This window comes from Carcharodon carcharias, chromosome 13, assembly GCF_017639515.1.
Source record: "Carcharodon carcharias isolate sCarCar2 chromosome 13, sCarCar2.pri, whole genome shotgun sequence".
Classification (NCBI taxonomy): domain Eukaryota; kingdom Metazoa; phylum Chordata; class Chondrichthyes; order Lamniformes; family Lamnidae; genus Carcharodon; species Carcharodon carcharias.
In genome coordinates, this window is record NC_054479.1 from 16640035 (window position 1) to 16661770 (window position 21736).

Sequence of the window (21736 nt, forward strand, 5' to 3'; positions counted from 1 at the left end):
ACCAGATTTCTGATATGTCGCCATTACTGAGCATCTTCGTCAATGAGACCAAACTTTGGGCCGGGGATAAAGGGCTAGAGAGTACGTCTAACACATAGGCGAAAGGCTCTTCCTGCTATGTTGCCACTTTATTGTGAACACTTTACCTTTCAAAAAGGAATTGGGTATATAACAATTACAGAGCTAAGGGGCAAGATGGAGGGAGTGGGAACACCAGATAGCTCTTTCAAACAGCCAGCACAAGGCACAATGGACAGAATGGCTTAGTTCTCAGCTGTAAGGTTCTATGATTCCACTTCATGAACAGGAGTCTAAAAGGAGTGATTACCTGCAGCTTGCGTTGGGCAGAGATTCCCTTGCAGTATTTTCGAACCAAAGTCCGAGTGTGCAGTTTCTTCAACAGCTGTGAGGTCTGTCAGAACAGAACATTTAGTAAACATTAGCTTCCTTGTGTTGATGGCAATGCTGTGCTGTTACTTTTCACTTTTACTGTTTCTGTGTTAAGTCTCACCAAGCTGGCTACAACCTCCTTGCAGGCGTCGCTGGTGAAGTTCTTCGACCAACCACTAGGAGGCAAATCTCAACGGCCTTTTCAAAACTTTCCATCCGAATTCCTCTCCTTCCTCGGAACTGACTAGGGTTGCCAACCCGATTCCCTCTAATTTTTTTTAATTGAGCGTGGAGGCAATTTCTTCAAGCGCGCTTAAATTAAAATTTTGTTTTTTTGCGTGACCGTGCACGTGTGGTAAATTAACAGGGCTGCCTTGTGCATGGCCTGTGTAGGGGCTTTTGTGTTGCTGCATAGCCATGTGGCCACACAGTTTAGAGGGAACATTGGTTGCCAACCATCCAGAATTGCCCTGGGGTATTCAGCGATTAAAGATCAAACTCAGGGATACTGCTGCGAGAAAAATCATTAAGGAGCAATGAAAAATATTTGTAAGTTTTATTAATTTTCTTTGAACACTTTGTTTTGCTGGTCATGAAGATATTAGACATGGAGGGGGTGGGGGGGGGGTGGCGGTGCAGCAGTGGCGAAAGGCTATTTGAGACTGGGTGTGGGGGCTGAAGGTGGGAGGATGAAATCTCCAGGAATATGTCCAACCAGAGTTGGCAACACCAGAACTCAAAGCTGTAAAAGGTTCACTCAGGTCCTTCCACTCAGCACAAGTCACTCATTTCATCAGAAGAGTAGAGAGCATTGCTGAGGGAGGAATATAGTCACATGATTTTAAAAAACCCTCTCACCAAACAGTGGTTGCAGCTCATTTTACAATTGATTTTCTAGTGACGATGTGTTACAGTTCACTTAAGGAGTCCAAGTTGCTATGGCAACATGCACTTTTACATGCGTGTTGTAGTCTGGAGCTACGGACAGTGATGGTAGAGGCTCCAACTTTTTTTTCCATCACATGGCCAACCAGGAACTTCTCCCACTCTTACCACTTGCCATTGGCATCTGTTGGACAGATTGGCAGGTTGATGCTCAACTTGTTTAGCTGCATTATGAACACACCTTCCTTAACTATCAAGTCCCTGGGTGAGTCTTGAACCCAGACCTTTGGGTCAGAGGTAGGGGCACTACTCACCGTGCCACAAGACCTCAGTTTTCCAACACCTTCACTAAATGAACACTTATGTTGCCATAAAATGAGGGAAAACATCCGTATCAGCCTCTCCCTACCGTTTCCAGAAAGGCAGGAGGCTTGAGCCAAGATTTTTTATCCAGAACATTCTGTGGCAGATTTGTCCTGAGGTTCATCAGGTAGTTTGACTGAGCGAAGGCCAAGAAATCTTTATTTTCTGGACAAACTGACTGATTTCTGAGCATGAAGCCTTTAATAAATCTGAAGAGAAAAAAATGCAAGAATTTAGAGGAACAATCCTTAAAGAGACAGTGTTCTTTCAAGGGGCAGTGCATTTTAATCCTTTTCCTCCCTCCTTCTCTGTTCAAAGACAATAAAACTCTGCCTACTGCCTGTCCTTAAAGAGGTGAAATTCGGTGAAATGTGGCATCGAACGTGCACTCGTTGATGTGGTGTACCTTTAAGAGTCGCATCTTAAACTGCTGTTCATCACTACCCACCACAACACAGGATGCGATATATAATCCCATGATTCTGTAGACAGAACAGTGCAACAGTCCTACAGATCTGACATGTTCTACATAGCCTCCCTGTTACCATTGTATGTATATTGTCTTATAACTCTACCAATCCTTGGTGTACGATTGGTACGTTTGTGTTAAAAAGAAGGATGCAACAGTCATGACACAAGGTGCCAGTGCTTGGATCGGTTGCGCTGCTTCCATTAATAAAAAATGAATTAAGTGTGAGGCCACGTACTTTTTGATGACTTTCACAGCCCAGGCTCTCTTCCGTGCATGATGCCTTGCCTGAACTCCTCTCCAGCAGGTCTCAATCTTGATTGCTGCAGTGAATAACAAGTGCAGAATCAAGGGTCGCTCTTTAGTGCGGGGAGCAATCATAAAAATTACCTTTTGACCTAGGGTTGCCAACTCTGGTTGGGCATTTTCTTGGAGGTGTCATCACATGACCTCCTGCCCCCACACTCCCATCAATGGTCACCCAACAGGCCTACACTCGCAGGCCACCTTCGTGGGCCAATCAAAAGCCAATTAACCCTTCATTAGCTGGCTGGATGTTCTTACCTATCAGTCAAACAGCCATTTTTCCTCACCCCTGATGTTTTTATAGCTAGTAAACATAAGCCTTCAAAGAAAATTTAAGAAAACACCATTTTTTTTATTGGCCCTAAGATTTTTCTCTTAGGTTTGCTCACAGAATTGTCGTGGAGATTAATCATTAATTCCTGAAGATTCCAGGGCAGTGCTGGAGGCCTGACAACCCTATTTTCTTTACTTGTTTAAATGCAAAAGGATGAAAATCCATTTGGCCTACTCTTGTGCTGGGAGCATTTTCACGTCCCAAATCCTCGCCATGTCCATTCCGTTTTTTTTAACGCATTCAGTGAATCGCCATCAAATCTGCTCATTCATCCCTCAGGTGTCATTTCTGGCGAACGCGAGACTTCCCATTTTTGCACCAAGCTCCAACGCTGCACCTTCCCCCATCCCGTACCCCATGCTTGTTTTCCCAATTATAATTCAGAGAGCCCTAGGTCACTCCCTGTGTCAGATAAGAACGGATGGCATGCATGTGAACAGGCTACAGAGCGGCTAGAAAAGACGCTGACTTTTTGAGAAATTTTAGCGGTAATTTTAAACCTAACCCGCCAATCAGGAAATTCTGAGGATCGGGTGCAAAGCCGCTTTTGCGCCCTGCCCAATATCACTGTTTCTTGATTTCAATGGAGAGCAAAACCAGACAGGTTGCAAAACCAACTTTGCACCCAATCTTGCCAATTTTCCAAAGGGCGTGAGGTTAAAATTGTCCGTTAGACTGTGAGGCAAATAGCAAGGTGAGTAGAGGAGCTCCATCGCCGCTGCTGTTTTCCCTCTTACCTGCTTTTTTCTGTTTCTGAAACTCCCCCCTTTGCACTTTGCCCCTGTATTTGGCCTGGAGTTTTGCAACTGGAAAAAGATGAAAACTGGTTCAGAGTTGGTCACATTCGGGAACAGTTCATCCAGCCAAATAGTCGGCAGTTAATAATCCAACAAAGTCCTTGCCCAAGGGCCAGAGAAAAATATATCCCTTTTTAACCTTCATTTTGTTTCCAACAACTGAGTGAGTAATCATATTATCGGATTTTGAGACAGAACAACAACTTGCATTTATATAACGCCTTTAATCTAATTAAAATATCCCAAGGCATTTTACAGGAGGCTTATCAGACAAAATTTGATACCAGGCCACTTAGGGAGCTATTAGTTGATCAAAAGCTTGGTCAAAGGTTTTAAGGAATGTCTTAAAAGAGGAGAGAGAGAGAGACAGAAAGGTTTAAGAAGGAAATCCCAGAGTTTAGGCTCCAGGGAGCTGATGACATGGCAACAACAGTGGAATGATGGAAAATCGGGGGTACACAGGAGGCCAGAATTGCAGGAATGCAGGGATCTTGGAGAGTTGTAGGTCTAGGGGCCATGGAAGGATTTGAAGACGAGGAAGAAAAGTTTAAACTGGAGGCACTGTTTAAACACTAGGGAAGTCCCATATGTGATTCTCAGCCTGAGTTCCGTTAGTTGAACCAGGCCAGAGTGAACGATAATCTACCGCAGAGAGCTCTAAACAAAGGAGGGTAAACATCAGCCAAGCTTTCTGCTTCAGATTGTTCTCCAGTGAACTGTTTTAGGAAGTGATCAGTTTTGGCTAAGTTTTCAGCATGGTAAATAGCCCATAACAACAACAACATGTATTTATATAGCACCTTTTACATAACAAAACGTCCCAAGGCATTTCACAGGAGCATTTTAAAATGAAGTATGACACTGAGTGACATAAAGAGATGTTAGGTCATATAAACAAAAACTGACATAGGTTTTGAGGAGTGTCTTAAAGGAGGAAAGCAAGATAGAGAGTTGGAGAGTTTTAGGGAGGGAATTCCAGAGCTTAGGGCAAGGCAGCTGAACGTACAACCACAGTGGAGTGATTAAAATTGGGGATGCTCAAGAGGCCAAAATTGGAAGAATCAGATATTACCTTTCCTTCTCAAACGTATGTGGTGTTTGAGTGTCATCTGCTGCGAATGCATTGAACAGAGGACTACTGATCCTATTTCCTTCTCTTCATTGCAGAGGGAAAGTAGTCTCTGTTTAATCCTTACGCAGGTCAGAGGATAGGGTAGGTGGTGGCATAGTGGCATTGTCACTGGGCTGGTTTTCCAAAGACCCAAGGTAATGCTCTGGGGTTTAAATCCCACCATGGTAGGTGGTGAAAATTGAATTAAAAATCTGATGATCACCACAAAACCACTATTGATTGTCATAAAAACCCATCTGGTTCACAAATGTCCTTCAGGGATGGAAATCTGCTGTCCTTACCTGGTCTGGCCCACATGTGACTCCAGACCCAAAGCTATCGAATTTAAAGTCTTGACTCTAAAATCCCTAAATTAGGGATGGGCAATAAATGTTGCTGGGCTAGCCAGTAACACCCACATCCCATGAATGAATGAATAAATGATTCAAATCTGTGCTTATCTTTGTTCCACGACACAACATTTATTGCGACTGAAACGTCACTGAGTATTTTACAGAGTGAAAGATGAAATGCTAATTAATACATTTTGGAGGAAGAAAAATTAAAGGAGTAGAAGAGCAGGGAGGGGTCTGATTGCACAATTTGTTAAAAACGGGAGGGCACATTAATACAGCTTTTAAAATGTGAATGGATCGTCAATTTTGTCATAGTGCTCCTGCTACTCCAGCCCCACAAGAAACCTTTCAAAAATGTATTAAAACCCACTTTGCTGGGCCTCCTGTAGTCTGGATCCTGGTGGGATAGGAGCCATGCCGACGTTAATTAGGTCCACAGTTAAAATGGTGCGGACGACCCAATGACATCATCAAGACTCGGCGCTGCCATTTAAAATAGGCCCCCTATTTGCTCTGGGATGGGTGGCCTTCTTGCATCTGAAGTCAAATGAAGAAAATGATGGTTCCAGAAACGTGTTGGGATAGAGACATGAATCCCCATCACCATCTAATCCTGCACCCACCGCCCTCACCCACCAGCTCCTGCTCCCAACCCCAATGTTGTATGTTGGTTTGACTGGTGGAGGAATGGTTGCTGAGACATTGGTATGTCTAAACAATAACTGGTTTATTAGATATAATTGAATCATACACAGATATACATGACCAGGCGCTACTCTGCTGAAGCTAGGAACATTTTGCCTCTCAACTCATGGCCATGTGTCTCTTACATCATCATTATGGGCGGTGCTATTTACACAGTCCCACACATTAACCCTTACAACCCTAATACTGCACCCACCTTCTGCCCCACACCATTCCCATCCGGTCAGAGTGGCTAAAATCAGCAATTGAGCAAGCTTTCAGTTACCTGATCAAATATCACGTTCTGTGTCTCGGTGTCATGTTGTGTCTTATAATGCTCCTGTCAAGCACCTTGAGAGATTTCATTATGTTAAAGGCGCTTATAAATTCCGGTTTTTGTTCTTGTTGCTTTTATGCTTTTAAAGATAAAGTCAGAGAGAGAAGGTGTGCGATCTCACCCATGGCATTCTTGCTGGCTTGATATGCGTCCTCAGTGGCAAACAGTGTCTTTGGAAAACGGATAAATATCTTTGTTCTGAAAAACAAAAAACAAATCATCTATAGCATCTTTATCAAAACTCTTCAACTTTCCAGTACCAATAAAAGGCTGCACCCAAATAATAGGATGGGGAATGATTTAGAGCTCAGTAGAAAGAGAGGGTTACCGAAACACAAGAAAAACTGAAGAGGTAGTTCTTTAACAGTATTTTAATTGACGATGGATTTGGACATGAAAGATCGACCTTCAGGTTGTTCGTTTCTCCAGAAAAGCGATGGCTGAGGCGTGACTTGATAGAGGTCCTCAAGAGTATGAAAGGATTCAATAGGGTAGATGTAGAAATGTTTCCACTTGTGGACGAGACTGAAACTAAGGACCATAAATATAAGACAGTCACTGAAAAATCCAGTGGGGAATTCAGGAGAAACATTTTTCCCTGGAAGGTGGTGAGAATGCGGAACTTGATATCACAGGGAGGAATGAGGCAAATAACTTAGGTGCATTTAAGGGGAAGCTGGATAAGCACATGAGAGAGAAAGGAATGGAAGGATATGTTAATAGGGTCAGATGAAGATAGGTGGGAGGAGGCTCGTGTGGAGCATGGACCAGTTGGGCTGAATGGTCTGAATCTGTGTGGTACATTCTATGTCATTCTATGTGTGCAGACAATTTGGGTTGTGAGCTGTGATGGTCATTGCGATGCTCATGAGAAGCTCCTGAGACCTGCTGCCTGCCTGAAAGGAGCTCAAATCCACTAGTCAGTTGTTCTAACTAGTGGCCAAGCTTGATGGGAGGAGCTATTTGGGACTGGCGGCTTCAAGGATATATACTCGGACAACCCTGTGCTGAATTTTTCCACAACATAAGTTGTTCTCGCCCCGGGATCAAAAGCAGGACCCGACGCCGCACTGGTGGGCGGTGGGACCCTGAGGGGCATTTTATTGGCGGCACCCATCTGTACCACTGTCCAATTGAGGACTCGCCTCCCAGAGCTGCCGATCCAATCAGAGGCAATGAAGGCCGACGAGTGAGTGAAGATTTCGCGAGGTGGGATACAGGCTGCAGAGTTTTGGATGAGCTTAAGGGCGGAAAATGGGAGACTGGCCAGATGAGCATCAGACAATCAAGTCTAAATACTTCCACCTACATTTGGCCCAACATTTCTGGTGCCCAGCAAGAATGACACTGAAAAGTTATTGAGACGGGTCAGAATCTGCGTAAAAAGGTTCCAAATCTCATTGTTTATCTGCTCCAGTACTACCCAAAGGTCAGGTGGTACAGAGGACAATCCATTCTTGTGTGTCCAATGTACATTCAAGGAAAGGGCTTTACGATACATTGAATAACTACAAGACATCAAAGCAGGAATAGGCCACACAGCCCCATGAACCTGCTCCGCCATTCAATAAAATCTTGGTTGATCATATGCTGCATATCATATCCCTGATTCCTTTAGCGTCCAAAAAAAGAATCACTGATTTGGTTGTTTTTAACATTTGTACGGTGACATTTTCTTTAAGTACCTTCCCATTTTGTATTCCTCCTGTTTGTAGCCAATATGTTTCACCAATCGTTCAACCCCTTCTGAAGCAGGTCCATGCCAGTTTGGCCAAGTGTCGGGACACAATAACTTATACCTAGAGGAAAAGAACACTGAAGTGTGAACGTGTCACTCCAACCCTAGCACGTACAGTGTGTTAAGGGGAGCAAACCAATTGTTTTCCGTGTCTCCACTTGCATCCCCCTCTCGCTCCTCAACACTTGGATGGTCCGATTGTCAGTTTGAACCACCAGGGAAATGGAGAAACTATTGGTTGACCAGTCACTATCTGAAACTCGCCTCACAGGATAATGTAACTCAATGGTACCTACGAGCCAGTTCTGTCCTGTTTCCCCTTCACCTGGTGCCCCCAATAGATGTTCTATTCCGCGTGCAACTGGGTATCGGTTAATGGGCTATCCACCTGTGAGATGTTGCCAGATGTGGCATTCAACACAATTTCATCTCTCTTTTTGATTCTTCTGTGAGAGAAAACTGTGGGAAGACAGTTAAGAGGTGGAGTTACCTCAACGTCCATTGAGGAAGTGAAAGCAAAGGTCAAACGAAAGGAGGCATATCCCTGAAGGGGTTATCAGTTCTATACTCCCCCTTGTAATTAAATAGCCAGCAATTGTCCACAGTGGCATGATTGAAACCAGGAGACGAACCTGTGGAGATCTGTAGGCATTGACCCATATTCCTGTGAGATACTGGACCATTCCAGGGAGCAGCCTTGAGCAAGATACATCTTGGATAGTTTCCCCAATACCTGTGTTAATTGAGCAGTTTGTGGCTGGATCAACCAGAACAAGGTTCTGCTCTAGTGCTGAGTTATTCTGATTGTTGGGTCAGTCAGTGCTATTTCAGTCAGGGTGGAAATTAGGGTACTTGTTTTGGCTTCAGAGCCCCTGGGAAACAAAAAAAAGATGGTGTGGTGAGGGGTTATTAATAAGGCTTCCCACTCCTGCTGTGATAAGCTGGGAAATGTGTGTGCGGACACTTGGTGAGGACAAGCTCAGGTTCAGCCAGGTTGGCACCTTTCAGGTTGGACGTCCTGCTGACAACCCACAGTTTAGAAGAAGAATAGCCGATTGGATGAAGGACAGGAGGGTGGAAGTCCATCATGGCATCAAAACCCAGCGAGAATTAGTGTCCTCACACTAAGAGGAGTGTTGGAGGGAGAAAATCTCCATGTGTGTTCCTTTCAAGCAGCCTGATATTGGAAGGAAAAGCTCTTTCGTCCTTAAAGTGGGAAAATAGGAGCTTGGGACAGGAGTAGGCCATTGAGCCCGTCAAGCCTGCTCCACCATTCAATTAGATCACGGCTGATTGTTAGCATCTAATAGGTTCTGTTTAATGAATTTTAAATACCAATTACTTGAAGGAAATAAGGTGATGAGGTGCTGGCTGTTGATTTGTTAAGTATACCCAATTATATATAAGGAAGAGTCAGCCAGCATCTAATATTTCAACTCTTTCTTGGACTCGAACGCAAGTTCTGTCGAAGGGTCATGAGGACTCGAAACATCAACTCTTTTCTTCTCCGCCGATGCTGCCAGACCTGCTGAGTTTTTCCAGGTAATTCTGTTTTTGTTTTGGATTTCCAGCATCCGCAGTTTTTTTGTTTTTATCTCTAATCTTGTGAAGCTAAGCAGACTCAGGCCTGGTTAGTACGTGGATGGATGACCCCCTGGGAATATTATGTGCAGTAGGCCTTTGCTACCAGCAGAGGCTGCTCACGTCACCACACAATAGATGGGCAACCTCTTGTCCCTTTAAGAGGCTGCATCTTATTTTGTCCCCATTTTCCTTAATTTAGTTTAATTGGTTTCTTTAAAAGAAACGCACTGTCTGGTGTGTTAGAGGGGAGAAGTCAGCTCTCTAGTGGGCAATAAACATTCTCTACCTCAGCATCTTAGTCTCTTGTATCTTTCACATCCAGGCTTGGGAGTTAGCCAACACTGATCATTTATTTACCTCACTGCCATTTTCCTGCACTTGCTGTCATTAGTCTCCAGAAATCTATCGATTCCTGAATCAAACATGCTCAATGATTGAGCTTCCACATCCCTCTGGGCTAGAAAGTTCCAAAGACTCACCACCCTCTGAGTGAAGAAATTCCTCCTCACCTCAGTCTGAAACGGCCTGCCCCTTATTCTGAGACTGTGTCCCCTGGTTCTAGACTCACCGGCCAGGGGAAACATCCTTCCTTCATCGGTGCTGTCACACCCTGGAAGAATTTTGTAAATTCCACTGAGTATTCAACAACCTTGTCCAGCTGGTGTTACCTTTTTAAGAACGCATCATATTTTCTGCGGTAAGCGAAACCCGCTCGTCTCACACGCAGGTGTTCCATGAGGCCCAAATACTTCACCTGATGTCTCACTAGCTTGTCATCAAACCTGCCTGCAGAGGAAGAAAGGGAGATGGGGGAAAGTGAAGGAAGGAGAATAAATCCCGTTTGTCAGTCCCATATTGTCTGTACTTACAAAATGAATGTGATCCTTTACTGCGGGTCAGCTTAGTGATCCGTTACCCCTGAATCTTGCTATTACAATCTCCCACTGTCATGGACTGACGAAGGTGAGGCGTATTAGCACTTGGGACATGGAGAGCTCGCCCATTTTTTGGCAGCAACAGGCCCATTCCCAGGTCAGGTATAACACAGTCTCGATGCAACGTTCGACAAGATTCAACATGGCACCGCAAAGTCTGAGGCCTACCTGGCTGCTTGGCATCGTTTGGCTTGATGCACCTGACATACGAAGGCACCTTTGACATCAGGATGTCAATCAGACCCATCAGGCTGTACTTGAACTGCGTCGCCACCTGTTGCAGGAGACACATTTGTAGGAATGAGCAGCACGTCAGAGCCTGACACTTGACCTACTATGAAAGAGTCAAGAGTTTTTGACTCAATCGGTCAAAAATGTTCAAATCCTAGTAAAAATCAGTAATACTGGCACCAGTAATGCTGGAGTTCCATTTTAAGGTATACAAGACGAGTTTTACTGGTACCCTCCATTTCCAAGTTGTACTGTTTTTTTCCTTCTGGGTGGCCAGGTCTAAGGTAAGATTTTCCTTTGCAATAACTTGAGTGAATATAAACCATCTGCTGTTATTATTTTTAAAGCTCTCTGTGGTTCCTTTTAGAGTTACAATGATGAGCATTATCTAATGCAATGTAATTATGTTGCAACAAGCCGTGGTAGCCCTTAATCTGAAGATCAATATCAGTCAAGATATCAGTCTGTTGGCAATAGGCCTGTGTTATTTGACAAGATTTCAAAATTAATTTCAATTCTCTGGGTGGGTCAGTAGAAGCAGAATGTAATGAGCCACACAGTTCAGAAGGTCTGACCTCAAGCAGGGGAGCAGTAGAGACAGAGCAATTAGGTTCGGGACTCCTGGGTTACAGAGGGGAAATTCATCCAGGATTGTATGACTCAGTTAGCAGTACTCTTGCCTCTAAATCAGAGGGTGTGGTTTCAAACCCCATTCCAGAAACTGAGAAAATAATCCAGAGTAGGGACGTTCTGCTTGGAATCCTATTCAGCAACCAACATCACTAAAACAGATTATCTCATTGCTGATCGTGGGAGTTTGCTGTGCACAAATTGGTTGCTGTGTTTCTTACATTACAGCAGTGACTGCCCTTCATTGGCTACAAAGCACTTTGGAGCATCCTGAGGTTGTGAAAGTTGTTACATGAATGCAAGCCTTTCTCATTCAGATCATTGATTAGGTGATCCTTTTAGGTGGAAGTTGATTGACAGTTCTGCCCCACCCCCCCTCACTCAAGGTCATGTTATAAGAATACCAGTATTTACTGTTTTGATGGGAGGTTTTCTTGCTCAGTCGATAGCACCCCTGCCCCTGGAGCAGCAGCACGGGGGCTTCAAGTACCACTCCAGGACTCATTGGCCATGGAAGGTACAGGAAGAATGTACTAGCTTTGGAGAGAGTCAGAGAAGGTTTACAAGAATGTTGCCAGGGTCAGGAAAGTGTAAAACAAAAACAGGATGACCTGGAAAAACTCAGCAGGTCTGGCAGCATCAGCAGAGAAGAAAAGAGTTGACGTTTCGAGTCCTCATGACCCTTCAACAGAACTTGTTCTGTTGAAGGGTCATGAGGACTCGAAACGTCAACTCTTTTCTTCTCTGCCGATGCTGCCAGACCTGCTGAGTTTTTCCAGGTCATCCTGTTTTTGTTTTGGATTTCCAGCATCCGCAGTTTTTTGTTTTTATCTCAGAAAAGTGTAGCTATGAGGAGAGATTGGATAGATTGGGGTTATTTTCCTTAGAACAAAGAAGGCTGAGAGGTGACTTGATTGAGGTGTACAAAATTATGAGGGGAATAGATAGAATGGACAGGATACAATTGTTTCCCTTGGTGGAGAATTCTAGAACCAGGGGACATAGATTCAAGATAAGTGGCAGAAGGTGTAGGGGGGACATGAGGAAGAACCTTTTTATGTAGACGGTCATGGGTGTCTGGAATTTGCTGCCCAAGTTGGTGATAGAGGCAGAAACTTTAAACTCTTTTTAAAAGTACCTGGATCTGCACCTAAAGTGCTGTAAACTGCAGGGCTATGGGCTGGGTGCAGGAAGGTAGGATTAGAAAGGGCACCTGGGTGTCCTCTGGCTGGCATGGACAAGATGGGCCGAATGGCCTCCTTCTGTGCTGTAACTTTTCTATGGTTCTATGGAAGGAGTGTTCATGACACAGTCAATAGGCTGAGAAACAGCCTGCTAATCCTTACAACACTTCCCCACTATTCCCTCAAGTGGGACAAAAGTGTGTGAAAAAATGGTCTTGGCTCTCACATGAGGAATGCCACACACCTTCAGGGGAGAAGCATGAGAAAACTGCTCAAAATAAAATGTCCAGGAATAATCGATTAACAAGCCATTGGTGGGCTGGCATTATGAGGTATAAACACAGGAATGTATTTATAGCCAATTATGATTTAAATAACCAGCAATAGCAAAGTTAATACTCACTGTCTCAGGTCTTTTCTTGGTATCTAATTCAGATATAATGAAACAGTCTTTAACTATTTGGTTTGTAGAGCCACACATTGCCTGCACAGAGAGACAGAGAGCAACCAGTAACATATTTACAGTTTGATACAATGCCGGTTATATAGGATATGAGATTTCTTTGTATTTGAAATGAAGAATTAAAAAATATCTGAAGGCAAAGGTTATACATAGAGTGGGGGATGGAGTTGGCCCAGGTTTTGCAATAGTAATTGTCATGTTCAATTATTCTATGTTTGATTAGCTGAGTCTGTTTACTATTGATGCTTGATTAGTTAAGCCTGGATGTGGCCTCAGAGGTAAAACAACAAACTATACAAGTTGCTGGATGCAAAGAGCTGTAAGCATGGGGCAGACATATGTGAATAAAACCTGTTACACATATAGAAACTAGTGTCATCTCTGCATAGCTCTGATACATATAAAGTATACCACAGTAATGATGGGGCAACTGTCAGCGTTTGCTGTCATTACTGCCCTGAAACTGACAGTAACTTCAGGAGTCAACACATGTGCAGTGAAATGTGGAAATCCAGAAATTGCTATCTGTGATTCTACACTTCTTCAGGGGGTGGCACTGTTAAGGTTCCTCCCAGGTGACAATCAATTAGAAATCACTGAACTGACAAAAACTTCCACTCTTACCATCTTATTCTCACTCTGAAAGCCTGTGAAAACGTTACACCTTGTTGAATGAGGTGTAATTGGGATTTTAGCATTGTTCCAAGTTCATTATTACTGCAAAACATCCTCTGACTTTGAAAAATTAATTTACATTTCTTCGATGTCAAATTTCTCTATTTTGAGAAGAAATTCCATATATTGTTAAAATATTATTTTTTACGCTGGTTTCTGACACTTTAGCTTCTGCCTAAATCCCATCTGTCTGTTCCAATCATTTTTTTTATCGTGCTTTCTGTAAAATCCAAAATGAAAGGTGAAGGGATTCAGAGGTTTTTAACTTCCGGTTTTGCTGTCTGTGAGGAAACTTCAATATGATTGGCTGCTCGCCCTGCCTGATGACATTGCTGTTGCTGGATGCCTGGAGGTCCCCTTGACTTGGTGCCAGATTCAAACTGACATCAGGAAGGGGAGGTCCGTGCCTTTTTTTGTGGGCAGCTTTCCTCATGGTCAGGGGTCAGCACCTTTGCTCTACTACTGATCGCAAAATCCGGGCCAACAAATAAAACTCCCTTAAGGAGGGAAGGGAGATTCATAGGGATAGTCATTCATCTTCTCTCGCTCCCCACCATCCATTCCAGCATGCCTTTCAACAGGTAAACTAGGCTGAGGTACAGAGGTAGGTTGTTTGAAGACTGAGGCCTAGGAAGAGATTGCTTGGAGATAGATGGTTGCATAAGTCAAGATCTGGAAGTCAATTGCCTGCATAGGCTAAAGCCTGGGAGCAGGTTATCTGCTGCATAGGCTGATGCCCCTGTCCCAGCACCCTCCCTCATTTGACTGCACTCCTGAGCAATGTTGGTGCAAGGAATGTAAAAAATATATAAAGTGGAGTTTGCACAGTTCACCTAGAATTGGCTAAAATATGGACAGGGATTTTCTGATGTCCTTCCTTGTACAATCTTCAGGCTTTTAGAGCTTAAACTTGGCACTAGGTCAGTGTTTAAAATTAAGGGGTTGCCCTTTTAAGACAGAGTTGAGGAGAAATTTTTTTTCCCTCAGAGGTAGTGAGTCTTTGGAACTCCCTTCCCCAAAAAGCAGTGAAAGCAAAGTCTATGGGTGGAATTTTACAGCCCCATCGTGGCAGGGATGGGGCTGGGGCTGGAAAATGCAGTGAGCCATTCAAAAGTCCATTGACTTCAGCGGGACTACAAAATCCCGCCGGTTGGAGGGGCCGTAAAATTCTGCCCATTGAATATTTTTAAGGCAGAGGTAGATAGATTCTTGATAAATAAAGGGATGAAAGGTTATCAGGAGTAGGCAGGGATGTGGAGTTGAGACCACAATCAGGTCAGCCATGATCTTAGTGAATGGCGGAGCAGGCTGGAGGGGCCGAGTGGCCTACTCCTGCTCCTAATTTGTATGTTCGCTGGTCCATATGTTTCACCCAATCACAATTTTCTGATTTACTTTGTTTTTCCACTTATTCTTTGAACCCTGGTGCTGCTCTGGATCATGAACCCTAGACATTCACTTACATCTTTCGATGTTCTTGTATAAAAAAAGCGGTCACTGGTCAGAGGCATTTTGCGTTTGTCCTCTTTCACAATGACCTGCCATGTCAACGGGTTCACCATAGAGCTGCTCAGCTAGCTATCCCCACATGCCCATCAGCTGGACACAGACCAACACATATGGACATCCATTATATTATGCTGGCATCTCCTGGCCTCAGATGTTCCCTGCTAGTCAGTATTCTGATGATTGCCACTATGCGATTGGGGAACGCTCTTGCCATTTAATAGCTGGGTATCCCCAGAGTTTCTAACACAAATGATTTCTCCTTCCACAGTGACACGACTCCTTTAAGGAAGGATCACTGGAAGTGCTTATCCTGAGTTGGCGCTCACCTCTTTGAGATTCCTGTACAGAAGGTCATTGTTCTTATCAAGAAATCCTAGTTGAATTGGAAAAAAAAGTCATATCTTTTTAGAATACGAATAGGTACAAATTTTACAAACATAAACAAATAAACTTTTCCTGATATTGTAAAGCTTCACAACGTCTATGCTCTCAAAAAAGCAGGGGAAGTGATGCCACCATTTTAATGAGCATCATCACAATGAGACTCTCCTGTCTAGTGACCACAGGACCTGCCAGCATGTGAAAATCCAGAGCTGTCAACAACACTCACAACCTGCAGATAGAATGATGCAATTAAATCAATGACAACAATCATTATTAATACTGAGCCAGCTCTTCTCAGGTAGATTATTGAGTGGTGGTACCATGTTTTATAAACAAGGATGGTTAGGGATAGTTAGGAATGGCCACTAGTTGTGAGTTTGCTCCCAGTCCATAGCTCCTGACTTACCTAAAACATTATATGTGACTTCTCCAGCATAGTGTATGAGCCTGAAGTCACCGCGACACATAGTCTTCCTTGTCTTCTGATCTGCCAACTTGTGTCTGCAAAGCACAATGGAGAAAGAATGACCTCAGCTGGGTGAAGGGCTTTACAAACCCTTCTAGAAGCCATTCTTCTGATTAGATCCCTGAAAATTGAAATGTCATTCAGGGTTAAATAAAACCTATCCTCTAGAACTGAACATCAGCTTTCCCCTTCCTCCCCTAGAATAACATTGGTTTGGCCTCAGCATGCACCTCTCCCCTTTCCCCTTTTTTCTCCTGAAGATGCTTATTCAATTCCACAGGCACCAGCAGCTCTTCCGTATCTTAACCAGGTACCATTCCAGGTCAAGTAGGTCAGGAGATTTTCTGACTATCATGCATCAAAACGAAACTCAACCACATGTGCAAATGATGTCTGTATACCTTCATCCTCCTGAAGAGGCAACCCAGAAGCAGCGGAAAACAGGCAAGTTTTGAGGTTAAACGGACACTCAGTCAATTTGTTATTCAACTTCTGTCCTAGCTATGGTCAGCCAACTCAGCACAGACCAAGGTCTGAACCCAGGCTTTTGTCAGCAGTGTGGCTCAGTACCACACTGGTCAATTTCTTTCAGCTAACCACATCTCTAACAGTCATGAAAACTCATCAGTAACAGTCAAGAGTCTTTAACTCAAACCACTGAGGATAAGGGCAGAATGGTTGGGAAAATAATGACATCTATTTCTGTCTCTATGGATTGTGGAGATGCTATTCCTAATTGCAAATTTTGAATACGTTTGAAATCAGAAGTCTGCTTGGGCACGTACAGAAATGGCAAAAGACAAAAAAAAACAACTTCAGATACAGATGCAAGGAAGGAACATTGGACATCCAACAATGGGGCCACAGTGCCAATACTTGGGGCCCTCTGGCTGTTGACTGGTGGATTGTGCAGCTTTAACTGTGGGACCAGGGTTTGAATGTAACCTGAACTGATGGAAATAATGTCCACGTGTTAGGTGTTTGAAATAAAATCATTGTTTCGAGTAAGTGGATTCCACACTCCATCACTTCATTGACTCTATTCAGAGATATTAAACGAATGGCTGGTGTGGGAAATGCAAACATCGCACTGATAGAAGCACATCAGGCCCCTTTTTTGGATTAAGCCTAAGAGTAGGCGATTTACCTTGGCTCTTATTACCCCTTAACCCCAGAAAGCTTGATGTAAGCATCAAAACAAGAGCATGTGGAAGCTGGGCAGCTCAAGCTTGGGTCCCATGTTCCAACCCAACTCACACTAATGAGCTGAACCTTTCCACTTTCAGCTGAGTGTAGATGATTCTCAGTGAAGAGTTTGGGTTATCTCAGTTTAGTTCCTAATGAGCTTAGGTGCACAGGACAAAATGCCCCTTACTTTGCAATGTACAGGATGGTTAGTCTGGGGATTGGACAGTCAGACCTGGTTGCTTTTCTGAAAGGCAGGAATGAGGCACATCATTGATACCGGGATATTCAAAATAGCAAATTCACTGTTCCATTTTCCAGGACTACACCTCCATGAGGACAAACTTCACAATAATAAGGAAAGGTAAGAATATATTCAGTTCCTGGTTTTGTAACATGGCCCTTTCCTCCCCTTGCCCAAATAAATGCCTTTGTCTTAAAGTTGGAGTCTCAGAGGGTCAACAGAAGCTTTGGTCTTACAGAGCACCTCGGATACCCACGTTAGGAAGTGAGGGTGGGCTCCCACATTCTCCTCTAGTCTGTCCAGAAAAGTAAGGTCTGTGGCTTCTCCAGGTCTCAGACATTCTTCATCCTCAATGGGAAGGAGACAAAAAGTTGTTCAGATAACAGCACATTAACATGAAGTTACCAAGAAAACATGTGCCACCTGAAGTAATGCAGGCACGTTGAAGAATGTTTGGTGGGGGAGAAACAGAGTTATTGTTAAATATCAAGTTCCATCAGAGCAACAGTGTGAAGTATCCTAAAATCATACAGCACAAAGGGAGGCCATTCGGCCCATTATACCTGTGCTGACTCTTTAAAATAGCTACCCAATTAATCCCACTCCCCTTCTCTTGCCCCACAGCCCGGCAAATACTTTGTTTTCAAGTATATATCCAATTCCCTTTTGAAAATTACTATTGAATCTCATTCCACCAGCCTTTCAGGCAGCATATTCCAGACGTAACAACGCGCTGTGGGAACCAAATTCTCCTCATTTTCCCTCTGGAACGTAGGAACAGGTAAAGATCATTCAGCCCCTCGAGCCTGCTCTCCCTGATGTGAACAACATGTTGGTGGAGATTGGGTGATGACAGGGATTGTGGTCAAACAGCCTGCTGTCTGAGGCCGTATATGAAGAAACATCTCATGGATGAAGTTCAGGAAAGTTACTGTTGTTCATAATGCCAAACCTAACGTGAGTCAAGGCCTTCGGAAGGAAAGAAGTGAGAAAGTTGGAATAAAGCAACTTGATTCTGTCTAAGTTTCAATGTAGGATATTGGTGGGAGCACATAGGAATGCAAATAGGTTAAAGGCAAAATACTGCAGAAGCTGGAAACAGTCTGAAACAAAAGCAAAAAATGCTGGAAAAACTCAGCAGGTCTGACAGTATCTATGGAGAGAAAGACAGAGTTAACGTTTCAAGTCCATTTGGCTCTGAAGAAGAGTCATACGCACTTGAAACATTAACAATGCAAATAGGTTATTCAGCTCTTCGAAATTGTTCCATCACTCATTGAGATCATGGCTGAGCTGCCTCTTTACTCCACCTGTGCCCCTTCGTTCATGAACATCCTTTAGGGAAGGGAATCTGGCCTGCCTGTGCCTCCAGACCCACAGCAATGTGGTTGACTCTTAACTGCCCTCTGAAATGGCCTGGCAAGCCACTCGTTGTATTCAAGAAGGTGGCTCACCAGCACCTTCTCAAGGGCAATTAGAGATGGGCAAGAGCTGTTGGCTTGGCCAATGGCACTCACATCCCATGAATTAATAAAAGAAATGAATGGGATATGGAGGATGTTACAATGATAGGTGATGACTTATATCTGATGAAATTATACATAGAAAAGTTTGTTTTCTTACCAAGATTGAAATAATGCCTTTGTATTTTTGCTCCACAAGATCACATATGATCTTATTGTTGAAGTACTGGATTGGCTCCCACTGCAGACACAAGTATGAACAAAGTCAGACAGGCAATAGAACCATAGAATGATACAGGTTAGAAGGAAGCTATTCGGCCCATCATGCCTGTGCCAGCTCTTTGAAAGAGCTTTCCAATTAGCCCCGCTCCCCTGCTCTTTCCCCATAGTCTTGCAATTTTTACCCTGCAGGTATTTATCCAATTGCCTCATGAAGGTTATGATTGAACTTGGGTCAGAGGTAAATACATTGCTGATGCCTCTGAGCTGACTGCAGATGTTTCTGGTCTATTTTGTGGCAATTTGGCAGTGAAGCACATTGATGAGTCATTATTGTGATATGCAATTGGATTAGTAGGACTCAGCTTCATCCAATCACTGCAGTTGTGGAATTGGCACCTGCAGAGATATATTTCAGGGAGGAACATGTTCTCTGATGATGAGTCCTCCTGCTCCATACATACCACTCTTAAATTAAGGTAAGAATAGAACTGGGAAAACAATCAATCACTCAATATACAAGCTCAGAAACCTAACCTAACATTGGATGTTTTTCTTCAGCCCTTCATTTTAAGGGGATTTTCAATGGCTTTTGTTTTATTCTAAAATTTGGGTGATTATTTTTGTGCTTATGAAAGTGAGGTAACGTTTTTCCAAAGTTCCCACTGAGTACTCAGGTGTAAGCTACTGCAGGAGCTGGATGCAGGATCAATCTTCCTCTGACTCAATCCAATCTCAGAAGACATTGCCCCGATCTGACATCCTTTTTGCCACACCAATCATCTTTACTATGTCTCTTGAGCTCTTGGTGTTAATAAATGCTGAATTAAGGGTGTGCTTTGCTCCGTGAACTCACACTGACTTGAGTTAGTAGCAACCCATTAATCTTGCTGGATTTAAATCCAGATGTCTGCTCGGAGAGGAAAGGACAAATTCAACCTCTGGCACTTGACTTTTGCATCGCTGCCAATGTGTTCCATTCCTTGGTTTTTATTCCCTGACCAAGCACAACAATTCACCACAACAAAAAAAACCCTGAATAAATAGTGGTGCCTTTCGACAGCTGCCACATACCCATAGTGTTCTAACTATACTGCTCTCAGCTGGTTCATCTTGTCACATTGAAAGCAATCACCACAAAAATGGCAGTCTTCCATCTCCTTCCTGGTATGGCCTCTGATTCAGTACTGGGCAAGGTTTCCAGCACGTGAACACGTTTGTATGGGACACGTGGAAAGATTTCATCTCTACGCCTATGTGTGACAACACTGTGAACTCCTTGGTAAAGAATGTGTTTACAATTTTCTTACACATTGGCCTCAAAGTGCAACATTGGCTGCCTTGGACAGATTGAATAATGTGTCAAACTCATTTGTCTAGTTCCCCTTTATTTTCTCGTGAGGGTGATGAGTATCTAAGCATTCTGTGGTACCTTCCCAATCAGCCATTGTCCACACGTGTCCCTAAATAGTGAGCGTCAACGATGTATTTACCTCTCACCCAAGCCTGATCTTGACCTCATTCGATGTCCTCACATCCACCACTCCCCTCAGCAGTTAGTTGATAGAAACAATGCCCAGGAAAGAAAGGGGGGCATTAAGGCCAATTGTGGCACCCACTCTGTCCTCGTGCCCAAAATCAATTAGTCAAGAATCAAATCTGGGACCTCCCTGGCCCACATGGCTCAATATATGATGCATTCACCAACTGAGTCATGTGTAGTGGGGGAAAGAGGGAGAGCGCCTCCTTAATTCTCCCTCCTCCTTTAAGATGCTCTTCAAAACCTACATCTTTGAACAAGCCCTGTCCTAATATCTCCTTATATGGCTTGGTGTCAAGTTTCATTTGATAATTACCTTGGGCTGTTCCATCACATTAAAGGTGCTATATAAATACAAGTAGCTGCTGTTTGGCACTTCCTTTTGTTTTATTTGTTAAGCCCATTATTTGTGAGTTTTGCTCTACAAGTAGCTTCGATAAAAATATTGCTGTTATTATAAAATGTCACAGAATGGATTTTCCCAGAATAAGTCTGAATTATTATAAGAATAATAGTGGGAATTTATCAAGAGGGATGAAGCCTCCCTGATCCAGGCTGTCTTTCTTCAAAGTGAACAATGAGTTGCTTGCAGTAAAGTAATACAAGTGGAAAAGTCTGTACCTGGATTCCCTCAGCCTTGTATTCTTCCTGCTCAGATTTCAATGTCAACTCTATCAGCAGCTGCTGGAGCTTCTCATTACAGTAATTAATACAGAACTGCTCGAAACTGCAGAGAAAGAAGTCATTCACTTGATTAAATCCATTCACGAGAGACGACAATGTTTAATTTATGTTTCCCTGCACGTCTAAATTTGCCAGTCTTTTCCTTGTATCCCACCTCTGCTCCCATTCGCTGTTTCTGATATCGGGACACTCCCATGGTATAGCTTGAGTTGCCCTCTGATTTCATCATTCACTCAACACCTCCCAATGAGTTTGTTTCCCCAACTGAAGGCTCAACACGGAGAACTTGCGCCTTTAGAGCACTTTGCACGCATGTGTGCGTGTGTTTGTGTTGTGTGTGTGTATGCGCGTCTGTGTATGTGTGTGTGTGCACGTCTGTGTGTGTGCGTGCGTGTTCGTGTGTGTGCGCGTCTGTGTGTGTGCGCGTCTGTGTGTGTGCGCGTCTGTGTGTGTGCGTGTCTGTGTGTGTGTGCGTGTGTGCATGTGTTTGTGTGTGCGTGTCTGTGTGTGCGTGTTTGTGTGTGTGTGTCTGTGTGTGCGTGTTTGTGTGTGCGTGTGCGTGTTTGGGTG

At 43.6% G+C, this 21736-nt stretch overlaps 1 protein-coding gene across 1 annotated transcript in view; it reads right to left on the reverse strand.

Moving 5' to 3' along the window:
* myo1ha (myosin IHa) overlaps window positions 1-21736 on the reverse strand; it is a 71373-nt gene that overhangs the window by 20941 nt on the left and 28696 nt on the right. Inside the window, exons 11-24 of the mRNA XM_041203007.1 lie at window positions 21104-21209; window positions 18884-18964; window positions 17517-17608; window positions 15772-15866; window positions 15308-15354; window positions 12738-12818; window positions 10458-10563; window positions 10023-10140; window positions 7718-7831; window positions 6154-6230; window positions 3485-3553; window positions 2346-2430; window positions 1685-1847; window positions 329-412 (exon numbers count right to left, since the gene is read on the reverse strand). Of these exons, the coding sequence (XP_041058941.1) occupies window positions 329-412; window positions 1685-1847; window positions 2346-2430; window positions 3485-3553; window positions 6154-6230; window positions 7718-7831; window positions 10023-10140; window positions 10458-10563; window positions 12738-12818; window positions 15308-15354; window positions 15772-15866; window positions 17517-17608; window positions 18884-18964; window positions 21104-21209 (1318 nt within the window). The remainder of the gene's footprint in view (window positions 1-328; window positions 413-1684; window positions 1848-2345; window positions 2431-3484; window positions 3554-6153; window positions 6231-7717; window positions 7832-10022; window positions 10141-10457; window positions 10564-12737; window positions 12819-15307; window positions 15355-15771; window positions 15867-17516; window positions 17609-18883; window positions 18965-21103; window positions 21210-21736) is intronic.